Below are 20167 nucleotides of genomic sequence, written 5' to 3'. Positions count from 1 at the left end.
GTGTGTGTGTGTGTGTGTGTGTGTGTGTGTGTGTGTGTGTGTGGTATGAGCATGTGCTTGCAGGCATTTGTGTGTTATGGCCCAAGTGTGAAGGACAGAGGACAAGATAACCTCAAGTGTGGGTCCTCTCCTTCCACCATGTTTGAGACAGAGTTCTTTGCAGTTTACTGCTGCAGACACCAGGCTGAATAGCCCACAACCTTTCAGGTATCCTCCTATCTCTGCCTCCCATCTTGCTTAGGAATGCTGGGACTTCAGGTGTATGTTACTACATCCAGATTTATGAGTGTTCTATGGAGTCAAACCCAGGTCCTCACACTTATAGGGCAAGCTGTTTACCCAATGAGCCAACTCTCCAGCCCTTTCTGGGGATTCTTTCAAGAACATTTCATTGTAGAAACTCAGACTATGCCCAAGATGAAGATACAGACCACAAATTCTAACTTGCATTTAGTATATACTGTGGTAGCTGGGTTTTGTCAACTTGATACAAAATAGAGACACCTGAGAAAAGGGACCCTCAATTGAGGAATTTCCTTCATTGGACTGCTTATGAGCATGTCTGTGGGGCATTTTCTTGACTGTTAGTTGATGCAGGAATGCCCACTAGGGGCAGGAAAGAAAGGTAGTTGAGCCAGTGGGGGGAACAAACCAGTAAGCAGTAACCTCCATGGTCTCTACTTCAGCTCCTGCCTCCAGGTTGCTGCCTTGGCATCTTTTGATAGACTGTAACCTGTAAGTCAAAATCTTTACTCCCCTAACTTGGTTTTGGTCAGTGTTTTATCACAAAAATAGAAAGCAAACTAAAACACATACAAAGCAATGTTGAATGATTTTTTTAAAAAAAGATTTCTCAATCACACAATTACAAAATGGACAATTCTGGGATCAAGGTGGTAAGATATCTGCTCTCTCCAATCAATCTCTCTACCTTAAATGATGGTGGCCACCTCCTACCTGTGGCTTCCAAGGGCACTCTGAGGGTTGAATATACTTTGGTCTCAGAGGACACAAGCAGAAGTCAAGGAGGACCATGTGGCCATTTTTGTTGTTGGTCTGAAAGTTATGCTCCTGAAATACTTTTTTGTTTGTTTGTTTTAATATTTCAAGACAAAGGGATAAATGCTCTGCTATCAAAGGAACTATGTTCAGAAAATTTTATTTCTTTTAGCCATCTTACTGTTTCTTAATTCTTGATGATTTTAAACATGTAGAAGCCTTTATCTTTGTAAGTTTCTTACCCTTTAAATGATGTATGTCTGCCATCTGATATGATATGTTGTTCTGCAGTTTAACCTGAAAAATAAATTGCTTTCATTTTAATAAGGAATATATCATGTTTTTTCATCTCCCTCTACAAAGTTGTGGCCCAGGCTAGCCCCAAATTCTGTATGAAGCTGAGGATGACCTTGAACTCCTCATCCTCAGGCTTCTACTTCCCTAGTACTGAGATTACATCTGTGTACCACCTTGCCCAGCAAGAGTATATAGTTTCATTAATATTTACTCACTCACTTTGAACTTGATCATAAATGTAAACAAATCTCTACTTGTACCCCACCTTTTTTCAAAAAGAATTAAGAGGTAAATTCTGAATTTTGTAATGCTTCAATCTGTATGAGAATGTTTACCAGACACACAGTGTAACAACTTTCAAAAAACTTTTTAAAATTTGAGTTGAACATCATTTAATGATTTTTTCCCAATCTTACAGAAGACCTCTCATTAATTTATCTTAAGCAAAGCTTAATTGTTTGAAACATTTACTATCAAATGAAATGAATGCTTCTCAGGCTCCTGTACAGTGACAGTGTCTGTATGTAGTGCACTGCCCAGGACTCAGAGCTGTGGCCACTGTCTTCTAGGAGTCGGTGTCCAAGATGCTAAGAAACTAAAAGTACACCAAAACCTGACTGAAATGAAAGCTCACCACTCAAACTAAAAGCTAAAATAAGCCTTGAATAATACAAAAAAAAAAAACCTTCTGTGTATCTGTTCTTTTCTATAATTTTTTCAAATTTTATACCTTTTAAATTAAAATGTGAATTAGTTCTTGCTTTAGACAAGCTTTGCCTAATTGTAAAATGTAAAATATCACTACAAATGGGTTCTTTTGTCTGAAGGCAGGTACACTCAGATTCACACTGATCAAAAGCAGCAATAAAAGAGGCAAAAATCAAGACAAATACCAACTCAATGTCTAAGAAATATTTTTTAAACTTCTGATTTAATTAGGAAATTGCCAAAGATAGCACAGATATCTCACGTATCCCTCACACAATTTCTCCCAGTGGATACATCTATTAGTACTACTACATCAAAACCAAGAAGCATAATGTACAGTTCTATGCCACTTACCTGTTGTTTTGAGTAACCACAATCACAAATATCTCCCACATATTTTCTCCCTGTCCCCTGTCTCCTCTCTCTCTGTGCACACAGAGGTCAGAGGATAATTTGCAGACTTCAGTTCTTTTCTTTCACCATGTGGGTCCCAGAGCTCAAACTGAGGTCATCAGGCTTGGCAGTAGGTGTCTTTACCTGCTGAGCCATCCTACTACCCTCATACTATCTCTTATAGTCACACATACTTGCTTTCCCCCACCATGTAGTGCCAGCATACTGGCTAGAATATGAACAATAAAGAAAACATAAGAGCAGTTTCAAGGACAAGGTGGAACTTAAAGCAATACAATTACTAAGGTAAATCAGAGATTTCATGAAAAGGATTCTATCTGAATTAGGAATTGAAGACTGGGAAAAACTTAAAGCAAGAGGAAGACGGCACTTCAGACAGAGGAAACAGACAAGAAAATGCACAGAGTCAAGAAAGCATGAAGTATGTAAGAGTCCAAGGTACTATCTGGCAACACAGGTAAAGAGTAGCAAGAAGAAAGAACAGGGCAGAAAAGGCCATGGAGAACCTGTAGAACCAAGCAGGATCTATTTTTCAACTTGAGTTCCAATGACTTTAAACTTAAGTCCCACTAGTCTGGGTGGCCTTGAAGAAGGAAGTTTAAAATATAATACTGATGGGGCTGGAGAGATGGTTCAGCAGTTAAGAGTACTGGCTGCTCTTGTAGAAGACCCAAGTTCAATTCCTAGCTCCCACATGGCAGCTACCAACTATCCATAACTCCAGTTCCAGGGGATCTGGCACTCTTTTCTGACCTCTGAGGACACGGGTGCACTTACATGCAGGCATAACTCTCATATACATAAAATTTAAAAATTAAGCCAGGCGTGGTGGCGCACGCCTTTAATCCCAGCACTTGGGAGGCAGAGACAGGTGGATCTCTGTGAGTTCAAGGGCAGCCTGGTCTACATAGTGAGTTCCAGGCCAGCTGGGGCTACAGGGAGACCCTGTGTCAAAAAAAAAAAAAATTAAAAATTAAAAAAAATACTGATATGCAGTCATCAAAAGGAATGAAGCACTGCACATGATGTTACATGGATACGCTTTAAAAACATGTAAGTTGGGGCTGGAAAGATGGCTCAGCGCTTAAGAGCACTGAATGCTCTTGCAAGAGGACCCAGGTTCGATTCCCAGTACCCACATGGTGGCTACATACCATCCTTAACTCCAGTTCCATGGGAATCCAAAGCCCTCTTCTGACCTCCGTGGCATTGCATGACACGGGTACATTCACATACATGCAGGCAATATACTCATACATAAAATAAAAACAAATATTTTTTTAAAAGTTGTTGGTGTCAGTTTTTCCTGCTGCCTCTGCAATTTTTACCTGCTGAATCATCTTGCTAGTCCACCACATCTTACATTCTCTACTGTTCCTGTTGATCTTTTTAGATGGATTCTCACAAAAGTCTTATATTACATGTTTAGCACTGGGTACCAGCTACTCTCACTTTCTCTTAATCTGTTTCATTTTGCTAGTCTATTTAATCCTCACTTTCACAAAAAGATTCTCATTTTCTGGGTTCCATGTAGCCTCCCTTCGTCTCTTACTAGCTTTCAGAGCTATCTGGTTTTGTCTGTTTGTCTGTTTGTTGCTTGTTGCTGGTACTAGGAATTAAATTCAGGGCCTCATTCAGGCCAGACAAATGATCTACTGCTAAACTACATCTCCAGTACTACTTACAGTATTTTTACTTAAAATATGCAAGAAAGATACCAAATAATTATGTTATCTTTCAAATTTGTTTGCAGGTGAGAGGTATGGATGGATGGCTAGATAGACAGGTAATATTCACAAACACAAACCATCTCTTGCCTAATTTATACCTAGTCAGATAGACACCAATCTAGACTTAATGCATCTGGTCAAAGTCTGCAATGCTAGGCTGGGCATATTGGCCTTCACCTACAGCTTAGCTACTGGACAAAAAGACTGCTTTAGCCCAGGAATGGAAGGCCAATCTGGGAATAACAAACCATGTAAGACGAAAAAACAACAGCAACAACAACAACCAAAAAAATTCAAAACTTGCCTGGCTTCAGATTCTATTAGAAACAGCCTCATAAGTATTTTTTTTCAAAACCAAACTTTTCTTAACATCACATATGGTCTTATTTCCAATGCAAATGTCACTCAGATTCTTTCCTACAACCAATATTTATCAGAAATGAAAATTCTATGAGAATAAGAATGATGTCTCATACATCTGTGTTCAAGAGCCGGAATGCTGACACTCGCAAACACTGGATATATGTTTGCTGAGCAACTCCCTAGAATGCCATGTACTCTTTGTATTACATATTTTCTACTTGAAATTATACTTTATCCATATTTGTATAATTTTAATTAGTTTTCAAGACTTTTTCTTTCTTTTCTTTTTCTTTTGAACAAAGTCTCTAGCCTAGTCAGGTTTAAAACTGGGTATGTAAATAAGGATGACCTTGAACTTCTGATTCTCCTGCTTTCCACCTCCTAAGTGCTAGGATTTCAGACATGTGCCACCACACAGTCCTGAGGATTGAACCCCAGGCCTAGCACTAGTCAAGCACTTTAACAACTAAGTAGTATCCCCAACCCCTCCAGACTTCTCTTGAACTTCCTCATCTATTTCCCCTTAACACTTTCCTTATCTTGGGCCTTATTTCTCCTTTACTTTTCAGTAATACTGGCTTCTGTGGGATTTGGAATCCATCTAAAGTAAGTTAATTTGCCTTACTTTTGCCATATTAAGGTCTTAAAATGTGTTTATTACCTGTATTACTTACTTTTCTCATTGCTGTGACAAAATACCTTACAGAAACAACTTAAAGGAGTCTATAGTCATATGGCCCTGAATGTGACAGATCTTATCTCATCTTGGAAGCCAAGCAGTGGGGCCTGGTTAGTACTTAGATGGGAGAAGCAAACTAAGACAGTAAACTTTTATTTTGGCTTATAGTTTCAAGAGGGTACAGTCCCTCACTTGCCCCAAGTACATGGGCAGAATATCACAGCAGCAGGAGTGTATAGAAGAGAGCTACTCACTCCTCTGAGGTATCTTGTCCCTGGCCCCTTGTCTTTGCTCTCTGAAATACTTCTAAGGTCCCACCCCCAGGGACCTATTTCCTCCCCCAGGTACCTACCTACTTCTTCCAGCAAGGCCCTATCTCCTCATGTTTCCAGAATCCCCCAAAATTAGTGCCACCAGCTGGGACTAACCCCTACACATAAGTCCTGGGCACATCTCATGTCCAAACAATAGCTGTCCTTCCCAAGACTTCTTTGCCAAAACACATGTTCTTGATATCTTTTCAGCAAGACTGATCAACTTCTTAGCATACTTCTGATACTTCTGGCTCATCTTTAGCTACTTCAAATTCCCTCTAATCTTCTATCCTCTGATACTTAAAACTTCGTATATACTTTCCCACAAGTGCTTTCTGAAGTTCTTTTAATGCTTTTCCCATACCCTGTGGTTTTTCTAAATTAGTTTTGGCAGTTGTTACCAGCTCAGTTGTTCTGCTACTTTTTTCATCTGGGGACCCTGAAAATGGCTCAGCGGTGTCAGTTTCACTTTCCTAATGGCCTGTTCTAGGCCAATTACAAACTATGGCCAATTATTCCAAAGGTTATATATACTTAGCTCATCACAAGATTCCATCATTCCTGTCTCCTTTGTCTCCACACCAAAGCCTATCTCTTTCCTCTTTCTCCTCCTCCTTTCTTCTCTTTCCCTCTCCACTTTTTAAAAAACTGGACCTTATACTTCAGATGATTTCTACATACAATTCTATCTTCTTTAATATTAGTAAGTCTAGATGATGCTCAGAAACCACCCGGGCAGTTAAAAAAAAAATACATATTTTGGGCCAAAGAAATTGGCCAAACTTAAGAGCCCGAGTTCCATCCCCAGAACCCAAATGGTAAAAGGAGACCCAATTCCTGAAAGTTGTCCTCTGACCTCCACATGTACGCCTGGCATGCATAAACCCCACATACACACAAAATAAATGTAAAAAAAAAATTAAAGACTATCAGTTGTACACTGTAAACTTTTCTTAATTTGCTCATAAAAATATTATGAGAGCTGCCAGGTGTGGTGGCGCACGCCTTTAATCCCAGCACTTGGGAGGCAGAGGCAGATGGATCTTTGTGAGTTCGAAGCCAGCCTGGTCTACATACCCTGCAGATTTGGTCCAGCAAATGTGGCCACAGCTGAAATGTATTAGCCCCTTGATTTCTGGAGATTTGGCTGAGGTGGGAGAGCCTCTAGGATTAGGGAAATGGTTTAGTGTTTTTTTGAGGAGACGGCGCCTGGGGCAAGAGCCTACCCCAAAGAAAAGGGTGTCTAAAATGTTCACGGTTCCTTCTTTTTGCCTCAAAAAGTGACATTTATTCATCTCAAAAAAACCAAAAAAAAAAAAAAAAAACAGAAAAGAAAAGAAAAGAAAAGAAAAGAAAAAGAAAAAGGATCTCCCTGTATAGCCCAGGCCTGCCTCAAACTCACTATGAAGCCCAGGCTGGCCTTGAACTCATAGCTGTCATCTTATTGCATTATGTTAAATGAAATAAGCCAGGTACACATACAAAAAGTGTAAATATATGACTCTACTTATCTGAGGTACCTATAGTAGACAAATTCATAGAAAAAGAAAAGTAGAAGTTACCAGGAACTGTAGGAATAAGAATGGAATTGCTGGGGCTGGAGAGATGACTCAGCAGTTAAAAGCACTGACTGCTCTTGCAGAGGAGTTCAATTCCCAGCACTGACATGCAGCTACGAACCGTCCTTAACTCCAGTTCCAGGGGAATCCAATGCCCTCTTCCGACCTCCGCGGCATTGCACAACACAGGTGTACTCACATACATGCAAGCAATACACTCATAAATATAAAATTAAAAAAAAAAAAGAATGGAATTACTGTTTTTGCTTGGGATGACACAAAAGTTCTGGAAATACTTACCAGAGGAAAAGTACTGACTCTTACCATGCTCACTGGTAGCTGACTTTCCCAAATGTCAAGTAACAATTTCTCCAGATAAAACCGTTATCTTGGAGGAAGCTCAAGACACAGGGTGTTCTAAAGGGAGGTGAAACATTCCATCTTGCAGGGAAACCTCTTAAAGCTCAGAAAGTTCTCAAGGGAGGCTCATTAATACACAGGAAGTAAATAACTCAGGAACTTCAGGATGTCCTTGAAATTGACCAGATACACTAGGCCCTTCTCTCCTCAAACTTACATAAGTAGTAAGGACTGTTGAAAGGCTCATATCAGCAGAGCTGTCTGGGAAAGACAGATCAACCAAGACACTTAGAAGAGGCAGAGACCAGCCAACCTGCCTGGAAGAGGCTCAGCCCAACTAAGAAATCTGAAAATGGCTCTCCAACCTGTCAGGCTGCCTGTAAGTCAGGCAGTGAGCTCCAGGTTCCCAGCTGGGGTGAGCTTTTAGTGATGCATCTGTCTTTGAGTTATTTCTGCTTCTGTGAATAATCCTTCACTCATACTCCTGTAACCCCAATAAAACACACTGATTCACCAAGTAGCACTTTGGTGGCACCCTTACTTTGGTCTATCTTTAGGTCCCTATCTGGGTTAAGCAGACATTTGCTCATGTCTCCCCAGGAATGGTGTCACACAACACCAGGTAAATGACTTGTGCATATACTGCACTCTGAAACATCATAAAGAATCCTCAGCAAGAAGCTTTATTTCATTCTAGCAGTTTATAAAACAAGTTCCTGACAGCACACTGTATACTACATAAATGAAATTTCATTACACCCCCAAAAACTTAATCCCCAAGTTTTCTTTTCTTTATTTAAATGCTAAATTGAAGCAGAAAGATATTTTGGAGTTTCTAAATTAAACCAGACGTGGTGAAACATGCCTGTAGTCCCTGCTACTTGGAAGACTGAGACAGGATGATCACTTGAGCCCAGGATTTTGAGACTGGCCTGGGTAACTTAGCAAGATTTCATCTTAAAACTAATTAATTAAAAGAGGGAGAGTGGGCATTAAAAAAAATTCCACTTATGCTAAGAAGATAAATTGGTACTAAGTGGTTTTACATCCAAGTATTCTGATCACATCTTCCAGAAAAATGCAGCATATTTAGATATGTGGATAATCTGTGGGAGGTAGCTCCAGCACATATTTATGCATGCTTTGGTTCCTGACTCAGTGCAAAGTGCTGATCAATCATCAAATATTTACTAGGTCCACCTAATTCACACTGCTAAAGTTGTGTTCACAACATTTAGACAGGTTTCTTTTTTTTAACTTAAGATTTATTTTTATTTGAGTGTTTTGCCTACATGCATGTAAAAGCACCACAATGTTCAATGTCCACAAAAGCCAGAAGAGGGCGATGGATCCCCTGGAACTGGAACAGAGGTTGTGAGGAGCCATGTGGGTCCTGGAAACCGAACTGGGTCAGTTCCTGGGTCCTCTGCAAGAGCAGCCAATACTTCTTTCTAGCCCTTTAGACAGTTTTTAAATGTTCTATTTTATTTTTATATATAATACTTATACAGACTTACAGAGTACAACATGATTTTTTTTAATATATTTTATTATTTTTATTTTATGTGTATGAGTGTTATGCCTGTATGTAGGTAAGTGCTCTGGTGTCGTGCAATGCCCGCGGAGGACAGAAGAGACCATCAGATCCCCTGGAACTGGAGTTACGGACAGTTGTTAGCTGCCATGTGGGTGCTAGGATTTGAACCCAGGTCTTCTGCAAGAACAACCAGTGTTCTTAAACCGCTGAGCCGTCTCTCCAGCCCCCAATATGATATTTTTATGTACATGTTCAATGTATAGTCATTAAATAAGCATGATTAACATATCCATCATTTCAAATGCTTTCATTTCTTTGCAGTGGAACATTTAAAATCCTTAAAGTTATCCTGAAATACGCAGTACATTATTGCTAACTATAGTCTGCCTACTGTGCAACAGAACATCAGTACATATTCCTCCCATTGTAACTACTGGTCACTCCTCAGCTCCTCCTCCCCACCAGACTAGATTTTGTTTTGCTTTGCAGTACCAGGGCCCAGCATGTGCAAGGACCTGGGTTGGACCCCTGCAGCTCAAATAAGCACACACGCACACACACACACACACACACACACACACACACACACACACACACACACGGCCTCATGCATGCTAGACAAGCACTCTCCTACTGAACTACATTCTTTTCCTTGCAAACTAGACTTTTAAACTCAAGAGACTGACAATATGTGTTTGGAAAATAAGAAAAAAGTTGATGCAAATCAGGAATAGTGGTACACACCTGCAATCTGAGCAGTCAAGAGGCCAAAGAAAAAGAATCATTAGTTCCAGGTCAGCTTGGATTACATAGCAAAACTCTGTCTCAAAAACATCAAAACAGAAGATAGGATCAACATAAATGTTCAGATATGGCCATTCACTCAACAATTATTTACATTAGCCTTCCTACAGTTTGACTTTCCATACTTTCAGTTACCCACAGTCAATCTTAGTCCAAAACTACTAAATGAAAATTTCCAGAAATAAATGATTCATAAGTTTTAAACTGTGTATTTTTCTGTGCAGCATGATAAATGTTTCAGTCCCATGCCACCAGACCATGAATCGATTATTCCTTTTTCCAGCGTACCAATATTCTATATCCTACTTGACCACTATGTTGCACTAGGTTATCAGACTGTCACAGTATTGCAGTTTTTGAGTTAAGTTAGATAGTCTAATATTATGTCACAATACTCAATCATCCATCTCACTTCATCTCATCATATAGGTACTGTATCATCTACTATCATAAGAAAAAGAGTAACACAATACTATGAGATATTCTGCAGGAAAGAAGAGCAAGAGAGACCACAGTCACTTAAGTTTCCTTTGCTTTTTTTTTTTTTTTTTTTTTGGTCTTTTTGAGACAGGGTCTCCCTGTAGCCAAGGTTGGCCTGGAACTCACTATACAGACCAGGCTGGCCTTGAACTCACAGAGATCTCCCTGCCTCTGCTTCCAAGTGCTGGGACTAAAGGCGTACACCACCACGCTCGGCTTCACTTAAGTTTTCTTACAGAGCAAAAGGCATACCCCAGAGCAGAATGCTTACTTAATATGCTTGTGGGCCCTGGGTTTCATCCCCAGAGCAAGCAAAAAAATAATTAAAAACGTAAGTTTTATATAGCATATGATTTTAATCATTCTATTTTACTACTAGCTATTAATCTCTTACTGTGTCTAACTTATAAATAAAATTTTAGCATGGGTATATATAGGAAAAAATAGTACACACAGGGTTTGGTATTGTTCATGGCTTCTAGCATCCAATGGAATCTTGAAACATATTACCTGTGGATAAAGGGGAAATACTAAATTAACTGGGTATAAATCAGGTATTCAATACATGTATTAAGAGATATTAAGGCAACAATAGTGGAACACTTCTGGAATTCCAGCCCTCAGGAGACTGAAGCAGGAGGATCCAGAGGTTGAGATCGCCTAGGCTACAAAGTTAGACCTTTTCTCAGAAAGAGATACGGAGTTGGCAAGATGGCTCAGTGAGTAAGAGGCCTGCTATGTGGACCTGATGACCTGAATTCAATCCTTTGAACAAATGTAAAGGCAGAAGGTGCTAACTGACTCCACAGAGCTGTCCTTCGACCTCCACATGTATATCATAGCAGGCGCGCGCACGCGCGCGCACACACACACACACACATATCATATGTGTATGTGCCTGCATGAGTTTATGTATACTACATGCATTAAGTGCCCGTGGAGGCCAGACAAGGGACTTAGGTTCCCTGTAACTGCAGTTACAACTGGCTGTGAGCCACCACATATAAGCACTGAACCCAGGTCCTCTACAAGAGCAGTAAGTGTTCTTAACTGCTGAGCCACCTCTCCAGTTCCAATAATAAATTAATTTTAAAAAGAGAAAGGGATTGTGTACTTAAGAACCCTAAACATATTAAGTAATGCTATTCCAGAAACAGTGTAATTACAAAGATAAATAGAATATAGCTCTTCCTGGCTTACCATCTAGTTACGGAGAGGCAATTATAACTAAATAATTATAGCAATATGGTTAAGTGTTTTAGCATATACAAGATCCAAGATAAATATAGACAAGGTCTGGAAGGCCAATAAGGGCTTATAAAGTGGGTGCTGTCTGAACAGAATCTTTCATTGTTTTCCAAGTAAACAAAAAGAAGGGATTAAAAGTAACTGAGGTGGAAGCATGAACATCAGATGGACATACCCTAAAGATGCTCAAATGTTAAGAATATAAGGAATATACCTCACAGACATAGAAAGTAGAACAGTTGTCACTAGAGGCTAGGAAGGGTCAGGTGGGGAAGATAGGAGATTGGCTAACAGGTACAAGAATACAGTTATTCTTGTTTACCTTAGTCTTCCTACAATTTCATGTTCCACACTTTCAGTTACCCACAGTAAACTCAGTTGTATGCCTATAGCATATTAGGATAACTTAAGTCACAACAATTTACTATTTATCTCAAAAAACCTAGAAGACATATGAGGCCCTGAGCTCAATCCTCAGCTCTACAATCAATAAATAAATAAATTGATAAATAAATAAATAAATAAATAGTTTGAAGGTGTCTAACACAGAAATAATGACTGAGTAGATATATAGAAATGCTAATTACCCTGATTTGAGCATTATAATTGTATATATGTATAGAATTGTCACACTGTATGCCATAAACCTGTACAAATTTAATATGCTGATTGAAAATTTTTCACAAAGATAGCTGGGTAATATCTGGTTTCTTCCTGTGGTCTCACCTACCCAGTAGGCTGAGGCAGGAAGATTATGTGAGCCCACAAGTTTGAGCTTCAGGAGCTAAAACTTTTTTTTTCCTGGTCTTTTTGAGACAGGGTCTCCCTGTAGCCCCAGCTGGCCTGGAACTCACTATGTAGACCAGGGTGGCTTTGAATTCACAGACATCCACCTGCCTCCTGTCTCCCAAGTGCTGGGATTAAAAGCATGTGCCACCACGCCTGGCTCACAATGCCCATTTTAAACCTTACATTTTCCTCAAGCTTCTGACTCTGCCCCCTCACTCCATTGCATATCACTCTTAAACCATTCTTTCCACTTCACAAAGAAAGCAGAATGGGGCTGGAGAGATGGCTCAGTAGCTCAAGAGCCCTTGCTGCACTTCTAGAGAACCTGTGTTCAGTTCCCAAAACCCATGACCAGCTGCCCACAATCACCTGTGATTTCAGCTCCAGGGGATCTTACACTCTCACTCTTCTGACCTCCAACGACACTACACACACATACAGCATAGACAAAGACACACATATACACATATATAAAAATAAATCCTTAACAAAGAAAAAACAAAGAAAGCAAAAGATAATCAAACAGGAACCCCATCAAATCTACACAACTGTTCACACCAGCACCTATTAGTTCTGTCCTCCAAATATGAAAAGCAACTAAACAAAAGCTGTGGGGTAACACTGGTCACAGAAGATCTACCTGGTCAGAAAGAATGCAAGAAAGTGAGATATAAGTTAGGAGTAAGAAAGACTTGAAGCATTGTGAGAAATTACTTTTTAAGTCTTTATCCAAAAATTATCAGAAGTAGTTCTCTTACTTAATGAAGGCATAGTTTTAAAAGCACTCCTTGGGGCTGGAGATTCAGTGGTTAAGAACACTGGTTGTTCTTTCAGAAGCCCCGAGTTCGAATCCCAGCACCCACAATGGCAGCTAACAACTGTCCTAACTCCAGTTCCAGGGGATCCAACAGCTTCTTCGGTCCTCCATAGGCATTGCATGACATGGGTGCACGTACCTACATGCAGGCAATACATGCACACACATAAAATAAAAATAATAAATAAATTTTTTTTTTAAAAAAAAGCACTCCTTATCATTTCAGGGTAAAGGTGTCACATGCCACACTACAAAAATTGTTTCTTATTTTGTTAAGGGAGCTCCCCAAATGTCCTTTCACTTTTTCTCTGTATAACCAAATCTTAGCCACCATTTTTCAGAAGTATATCATCTTACGATCAACATGGAACCTCTGAAATTCCTCAGGCCCTTATCATGGAAGCAAGAGGCAAAGGAGAGCTATGAAAATAAGAAAGGGACAGAAAAGGTGGGGAGGGGCATTTTAAAATCATTTAAATACAGAAAACAGTAAGTGTTCAATAAATTTTTGCCAACTTAATATATTTGAGTTTTAAGAGAATAATACAAGACCAAATTTCATCGTAACTATAGCAGCCAGGTGTGGTGGTACACGCCACCTATAACCCCAACACTTGGGAGGTGAAGGCAGGAGGAACAGGAGTTTAAGGTCATCCTCAGCTACACAGAGAGTTGGAGACTAGCTTAGGATACATGAGACTGTATCAACACTCCCTAAAGAAAAAGAATGAACACCAGTGTACCAAGAACAGAAAGGAACTATCATCATTAAATGTCAACTTCTGTTTGGGTCAGGCCTCAGAATATTGAATTTATCAATATTCCTCAGTTTACGGGTGAAAAAATGGCCTTAAGAAAAGTACGATGATAGCAAAACCATAAACTCTGGTCTTTGACTCCTTAAGCACTTGCTCTTTTCACTAAACTATACTACCACACAAGACAGTGATAGGAGAGAAGAGCCACTGTCTGAACAACAAATGAAATAACTGCTGAATATTCATTATGTGTATGCACTTCCTAGAAATGCTGCAAGGAAGTACCATAAACTAGAAGGCATAAAAAAAAAAACCAGAAATATGACTGCAGGTGTGGCTCAGGTACTTGTCTAGTATGAAAGAGGCCCAGGGTTCAATGCCCAGCACCAAATAAAGTAGACATGGTGACCCATGCCTATAATCCTGGCACTGAGGAGGCAGGAGGATCAGAAGTTCAAAGTCATCTGAAGCTACACAGTAAGAGACTATCTCAAAAAACAAAATAACAAATTGTCTCACAGCTTTGAAGGCTAAAAATCCACAACTGGGGTACCAGCAGAGCCTTTCAGAGAGGATTCTTCCAGCTTCTGGTAACCCCAAGGCTTTCGGTGGCTTTGGCAACACCATCCCAATCTCTGCCTCCAACTCCTTGGCTGTCTTCTCAGTGTGTTTTCAGGTAGTCTCTGTGCCTTCACCTGTGCTCACTCCAATTGTTTTCCCTTCTTATGAAGCTATCACTCATACTGGGTCAGGCCATACTCTATCTAATCCAATGATCACAAATCAACTTGATCCAATCTGAAAGATCCATTTCTGAAAGTGACACTCATACTAACAGAGATTAGGACTCAACAGAATATGAGGTGGAGGGATGGGAAAATGCACAAATTAACCCCTAACATTTTATCAGCAGTAAGCGCTATCAGAAACCCACAAGAAAAACTTAATCTGTCCTCTAAATGTTTAGAATTAAAATGTTAAGAAGACAGAGTAACACACAGGAAGCTACGAGCTAAACAAACTAGTGTGACTCAAACAATAAACATAAATTATGCGTAAAAGAAAAGCATGCTCATGGTGAATGTGCATTGATGAGATGGTGAATAAAAGATGGGTAGATACACTAAAAAAAGGTTGAGTCAAATAACAGAAACAAAGACACAAAGCCAGTAATTAATGTGACACAAAAGTCAGCAGAACAAGCTGTCTGGAACAATTTGCATCAAAAGTTAGTAGACAGTGGCCATAGTGGCCCAGGCTTTTAATCCACCTTCAATCCCAGCACTTCAGAGGCAGAGGAAGGCTGATCTCTCTGAGTTTCAGGTTACCCTGGTCTACCATAGCAAGTTCCAGGTAAGTCAGTACTATAGAATGAGACCCTTTCTCAAAAAAAAAAAAAAAAAAAGAGTGGAAGACAAAGGTAGTTGGAGCCACTCTACAAAGACCTTAAAAATTAATAGATTAATAGAGCCATTCTGAAAGTAAGATCTGAGGAAGGTTTTTCTCAGGGAGAGAACCACTTTAAGCGAGAGCCCCAAATTCTAACTCCAGTTTTAATGGTTACATAAACAGCATGTTCAGGGACTAAGAAAGAAGGATAGGGAGCTTGGAATGAAGGTATCAATTTTGTATGATTTTGAATAATATGAGGTAGCAATTACATCACAGTTAAAAATTGACCAGATTATGGTTGGTGAGATAGAGGAAAGGCATGAGCATTAGAAGCATATTAGAACTAAAGGAGGCTGGTCCTTAAACGACAGAGGAGTAGGCAGGCTCTAAAAAATCAGCTAAAACTATGGGAGGAGACAACTAAATCTAACTGAAAATGGACCAGGAAATGGGGAAGAAAAAAATAAAAGTCAACCACCCAGGAACAAAGGGTGACATAAACCAACTGGAGTCAGAACCAGATCTTGGGCAGGAACACAGAGCCCCATCCTGGAAAGAAGGCAGTTAGAAATAAAGAAGCAGGTAAGGAATAATAACAGCTAACAGTACTTACTGAACTTTTCTTTTTTAACTGTATAGTAGGCATCATTTTAAGAATTTTAGGGCAGAAGAGATGGCTCAACAGTTAAGAGCACTGGCTGCTCTTGCAGAAGACCAAGGTTCAGTTCCCAGAACCCACATGGCAGCTAACAACCATCTGTAACTCCAGTTCCAGGGGATCCCACACCCTCTTCTGGCCTCTGAGAGGCCAGAACACAACACTGGTGCACTGCAAATCACTCGCGTGCATAAAATAAAATAAATTTTAAAAATTTACAAATTTGGGGCTGGAGAGATGGCTCAGAGGTTAAGAACACTGGTTGTTCTTGCAGAAGACCCGGGTTCGAATACCAGCACCCACATGGCAGCTAACAACTGTCCATAACTCTGGTTCCAGGGGATCCAACAGCCTCTTCTGACCTCCTCAGGCATTGCACAACACGGGTGCACTTATGTACACGCAGGCAATACATGCATACATATAAAATAAAAATAAATTTTTTTTTAATTTACAAATTTATTTAAACTTCAAAAGAATGAAATTATCTTCCTTTTATAAATGAGGAAACAGAAATACAGAAGTAATTTGTCAAGATTATACAGGTACTAGATATGGAATCGAGAGTAGCAAAGGGCGCACCTAGCACCCGGGTGCTGAGTTCTAAGTGAACATCTACGGTGTACCAAATATAATATGCTCCCCTTTCTCTTTTCTGACTGAGCTTGTCCTCATTCAACTATAAAGCTAGGTAGTATCTCAGTGAAGATTTTGGCTGCTAAGAGAAAAAGAACTCGCCGGGCATGGTGGCGCAAGAACTCATCTATTCTTCAAGTTTCAAACTTTAAAAACTGAATTTTTTTTCTTTTTTCAAGACAAGCCCTCATTACAACCCAGGCTGGCTTTGAACTCATGCTCCCCTTGTCTCTACCTCTCTAGGCTTATGCCAACACATTTAGCTTCAAAACTGAACTCATATATGTATATTTGTAATAGTACAGTAACTCTGAGGAAGACATTTTCTATATTCTGAGAGCTCCTTTTGTTAATCAAGAGCTTGATTTGGACCAAGTAGCCTCAGTGCATAGGATACGGTAACAAGAATCCAAGTGAGAGCTGAGCATAGTTACATATACATAATATCAGCACTTGGGAAGCTGGAGCAGGAGAACCTCAGTTTAGATGCCAGCCTGGGCTACATAGTAAGATGCTGTCTACTAAGAAAGAAAGAAAAAGAAAACAAAAAACCTTAGTATATATAATGAAGAGTCTTTCTTGTAGAAAGAAGAAAGAAAAGGCTGTGTGTGTATATGTGATAGATTCCCCCCAAATATAGGGTTATAGGGTGAACTATGCTACTCAAATTCATATGTTAAGGTTTCAACTTCCAGGATCTCAGACTATAACCATATTTGGAATTTAAAGAGGTGATTGGGGCTGGAGAAATGGCTCAGGGCTTAAGAGCACTGGTGGCTCTTGGATTTGGTTCCCAGCACCCACATGGCAGCTAACAACTCCAGTTCCAGGAGATCCAACATCCTCTTCTGACTTTTGAGGGCATTGTACACACAGATGTACTTATACACATGCAGCAAAACACTCATATAGATAAAAATAAATCAAAAAAATTTAAGAGGTGATTAAATAAATTTATCAGTGTAGGGACCCCTAATTCAGTATGACTAGTATCTAAGTAGAAGGTAATAACTGGGGATGCACATGCACTGGGGTATACCACAGCAGGGTAAAGCAGCAAGGTAACCATCTGCAAGCCAAGGACAGAGGTCTCAAAGGAAACCAACCCTTGCCAGCAGTTTGACCTTGGACTTCCAGCCTCTAGGACTGTGAAGAAATAAAGTTCTGTTGTTTAAGTCACCAACTCTGCAGTACTGTTATGACAGCCCTGGAAAACCAACATATTCCTCCAAGCTAAAGTACTTTACAGGAAAGTTTAAAATACAGGAAATTTAGGAGAATCCCAAGAAATGGGGTTTATTTCTTACTTTCCTGGACACTAAGAAAAATTCCAAGCTCTCTTATTCTCATCCAGGAAATGGCAGGATGACATAATAAACCAGAAGAAGGAAACATCACTTTTTTGAGTCCTGTGACACAGGGATTCCTAAATTCCCAAAGACAATAGCAGAGAGCTTATTTAGAACCTAGATCCTGGTTCCTAATACCATTCTCCAATAAAAGGAACCAGCAGTATTAAGAGAGATGGTTGATTCTCGGACTGAAGTGAGAAATACACAAGATGAACTTGGAGCATCTTCTAGTTCCAAAAACAAAGGACTATGTCACAATGACATTGGGTGTGGGCTACATGAAAATGCTGTACTTTCTGGCATGTAGACGTCTAAGGGATAGAGACACTAGTCAACTGAATGAAGTTCTAATGACCAGAGCTAGAAGAATTTAAGCAACAGATAAAGTAGCTCTGAATTATAGACCAAAGTAGAAAATAAATATACATAAGTACATATAACATAAATAAATGACCAAATAAATCAATAAATAAGAGACCTATTTTCTGTAGAGAATTCTAAATAGTTTATGTAGATATACTTCCTTTAAGGAGGAAGATTAAAACACACTACTCTCTTACAAGTGTAGCTGCACATAATGGCTTTCTACTAAAGTTTACTATATGGAGAGGCTTTTTAAAAAGTAACTTGGAGGCTGGAGAGATGGCTCAGTAGTTATGAGTACTGACTGCTCTTGCAGAGGACCCAGGTTTGATGCCCAGCACCCACATGGCAGCTACAAACCATCCTTAACTCCAGTTCCAGGGGAATATGACACCCTCTTCTGACCTCCATGGTGTTGCACGACACTGGTGCACTCACATACGTGCAGGCAATACACTAATACACATAAAATAAAAATAATAAACTATTTTTTTAAAAAAAGACCCAGGTTCAAATTCCAGCATCCACATGGCAGCTAACAACCATCTGTAACTCCAGTTCCAGATCCAACACCCTTTTCTGGCCTCTGTGGACACTGCACAACATGGATACACTTACATACATACAGGCATAACACTCATGTACATAAAATAAAAATAAACAAACAAATAAATAAAAAGTAATTTTACAATGGCAGCCACTAACAAGCACTACCTTAAGCCAAGGGATTGAGGTTAGTATCAACAGTGATAGATGTAACCTTGATATGACTGGTATGTTCACTATAGTCTTTCTTCCAAAAACTATACCTCAGGCTAATCCTGAGAAAAGAACCATACAAATCCCAAATGAGAAAGTTTTTTTTTCCTTTTCTTGTTTTGTGTTTGTTTGTGATTATAGGTGTGTCCTGCCACGCCTGGTTTATGTGGTGTTAGAGACTGAACCAGGTCTGCACATGCACTGTACCAACTGAGTCATCTCCTCAGACCCTCTTGATTTTTTAAGAATATTTTTTATTTTATTATTTGACAATTTCATATATGTACATAATGTGCCTCAATCATATCTACCTCCAAGTCCATTTTCCCACTCCCCCCATTCCTCCTACACATCCCTAGCTCCTTTAATGTTTTCATTAGCCTAGATCAATTTCATGTTTCATTATGACATTTTTCATACATGTACATAATGAATTTTGAGTATATTCACCCCATTTCCAACCCTTTCTACTTCCATCAATCCCATCTCTTCCCAACTAGTCCCCTCTACTTCCATTCCTGTCTTTATTTTCATGAGGGTTGTCTACAGGAGCATGGGTAGGAGTATGTTTAAAGAGAATGTGTGCTGACCAGTGGCTACACCACTGAAGAAAATGTCTCTCCTTCCCCCATCAGCCATCACCCTCACCTAAATCCTCAGAGGGGACTGGGACCCCATAAACCCTGCCCCTTCCCACGATAGGGTTTTGTTAGGTCCAATCTTGTAGAGATCTTGTTCAGGAAATCATAGTTGCTATTGAGTTCAAGAGGGCAACAGCCATGTCCTTTCCTGAAGTCAGCATCCACGTCATCCTTTTAAAGACAGCGTTTTATAATAGCCCAGACTAGCCTCAAACTGTCTATAGCCAAAGAGGACTTGAACTCATTTTCCTGCCTCTACCTCCCAAGGGCTAAGATTATAGGCATGTAACACCAGGCCCAGCTCCCAAATGAGGACCATTTTAATACCTGATCAGTAATCCTCAAAAGAGTCAAAGTCATCAAAAACAAGGAAAATCTAAACAGTTGTCATAACTAAAAAAGTTTAAGGAGACATGATGACCAAATGTAATGCAGCACCCCAGGCAGTATCTGAGTACAAAAAAAGATGAAGGAATCTAAAAGGTACGGATGTTAGCTAATAGTAATACA

At 39.7% G+C, this 20167-nt stretch overlaps 1 protein-coding gene across 2 annotated transcripts in view; it reads right to left on the bottom strand.

Moving 5' to 3' along the window:
• LOC103746811 (protein CASC4) overlaps window positions 1-20167 on the bottom strand; it is a 41840-nt gene that overhangs the window by 18906 nt on the left and 2767 nt on the right. For both annotated transcript variants that reach the window (XM_017802249.2, XM_008849116.3), the window contains exon 2: window positions 1242-1296. In XM_017802249.2, the coding sequence (XP_017657738.1) occupies window positions 1242-1296 (55 nt within the window). The remainder of the gene's footprint in view (window positions 1-1241; window positions 1297-20167) is intronic.

This window comes from Nannospalax galili, unplaced genomic scaffold (genome assembly GCF_000622305.1).
Source record: "Nannospalax galili isolate Female #2095 unplaced genomic scaffold, S.galili_v1.0 scaffold732, whole genome shotgun sequence".
In the NCBI taxonomy this organism is placed as follows: domain Eukaryota; kingdom Metazoa; phylum Chordata; class Mammalia; order Rodentia; family Spalacidae; genus Nannospalax; species Nannospalax galili.
Note: the sequence above shows the minus strand (reverse complement) of the source record. Positions and strands in the feature narration are given on the sequence as shown.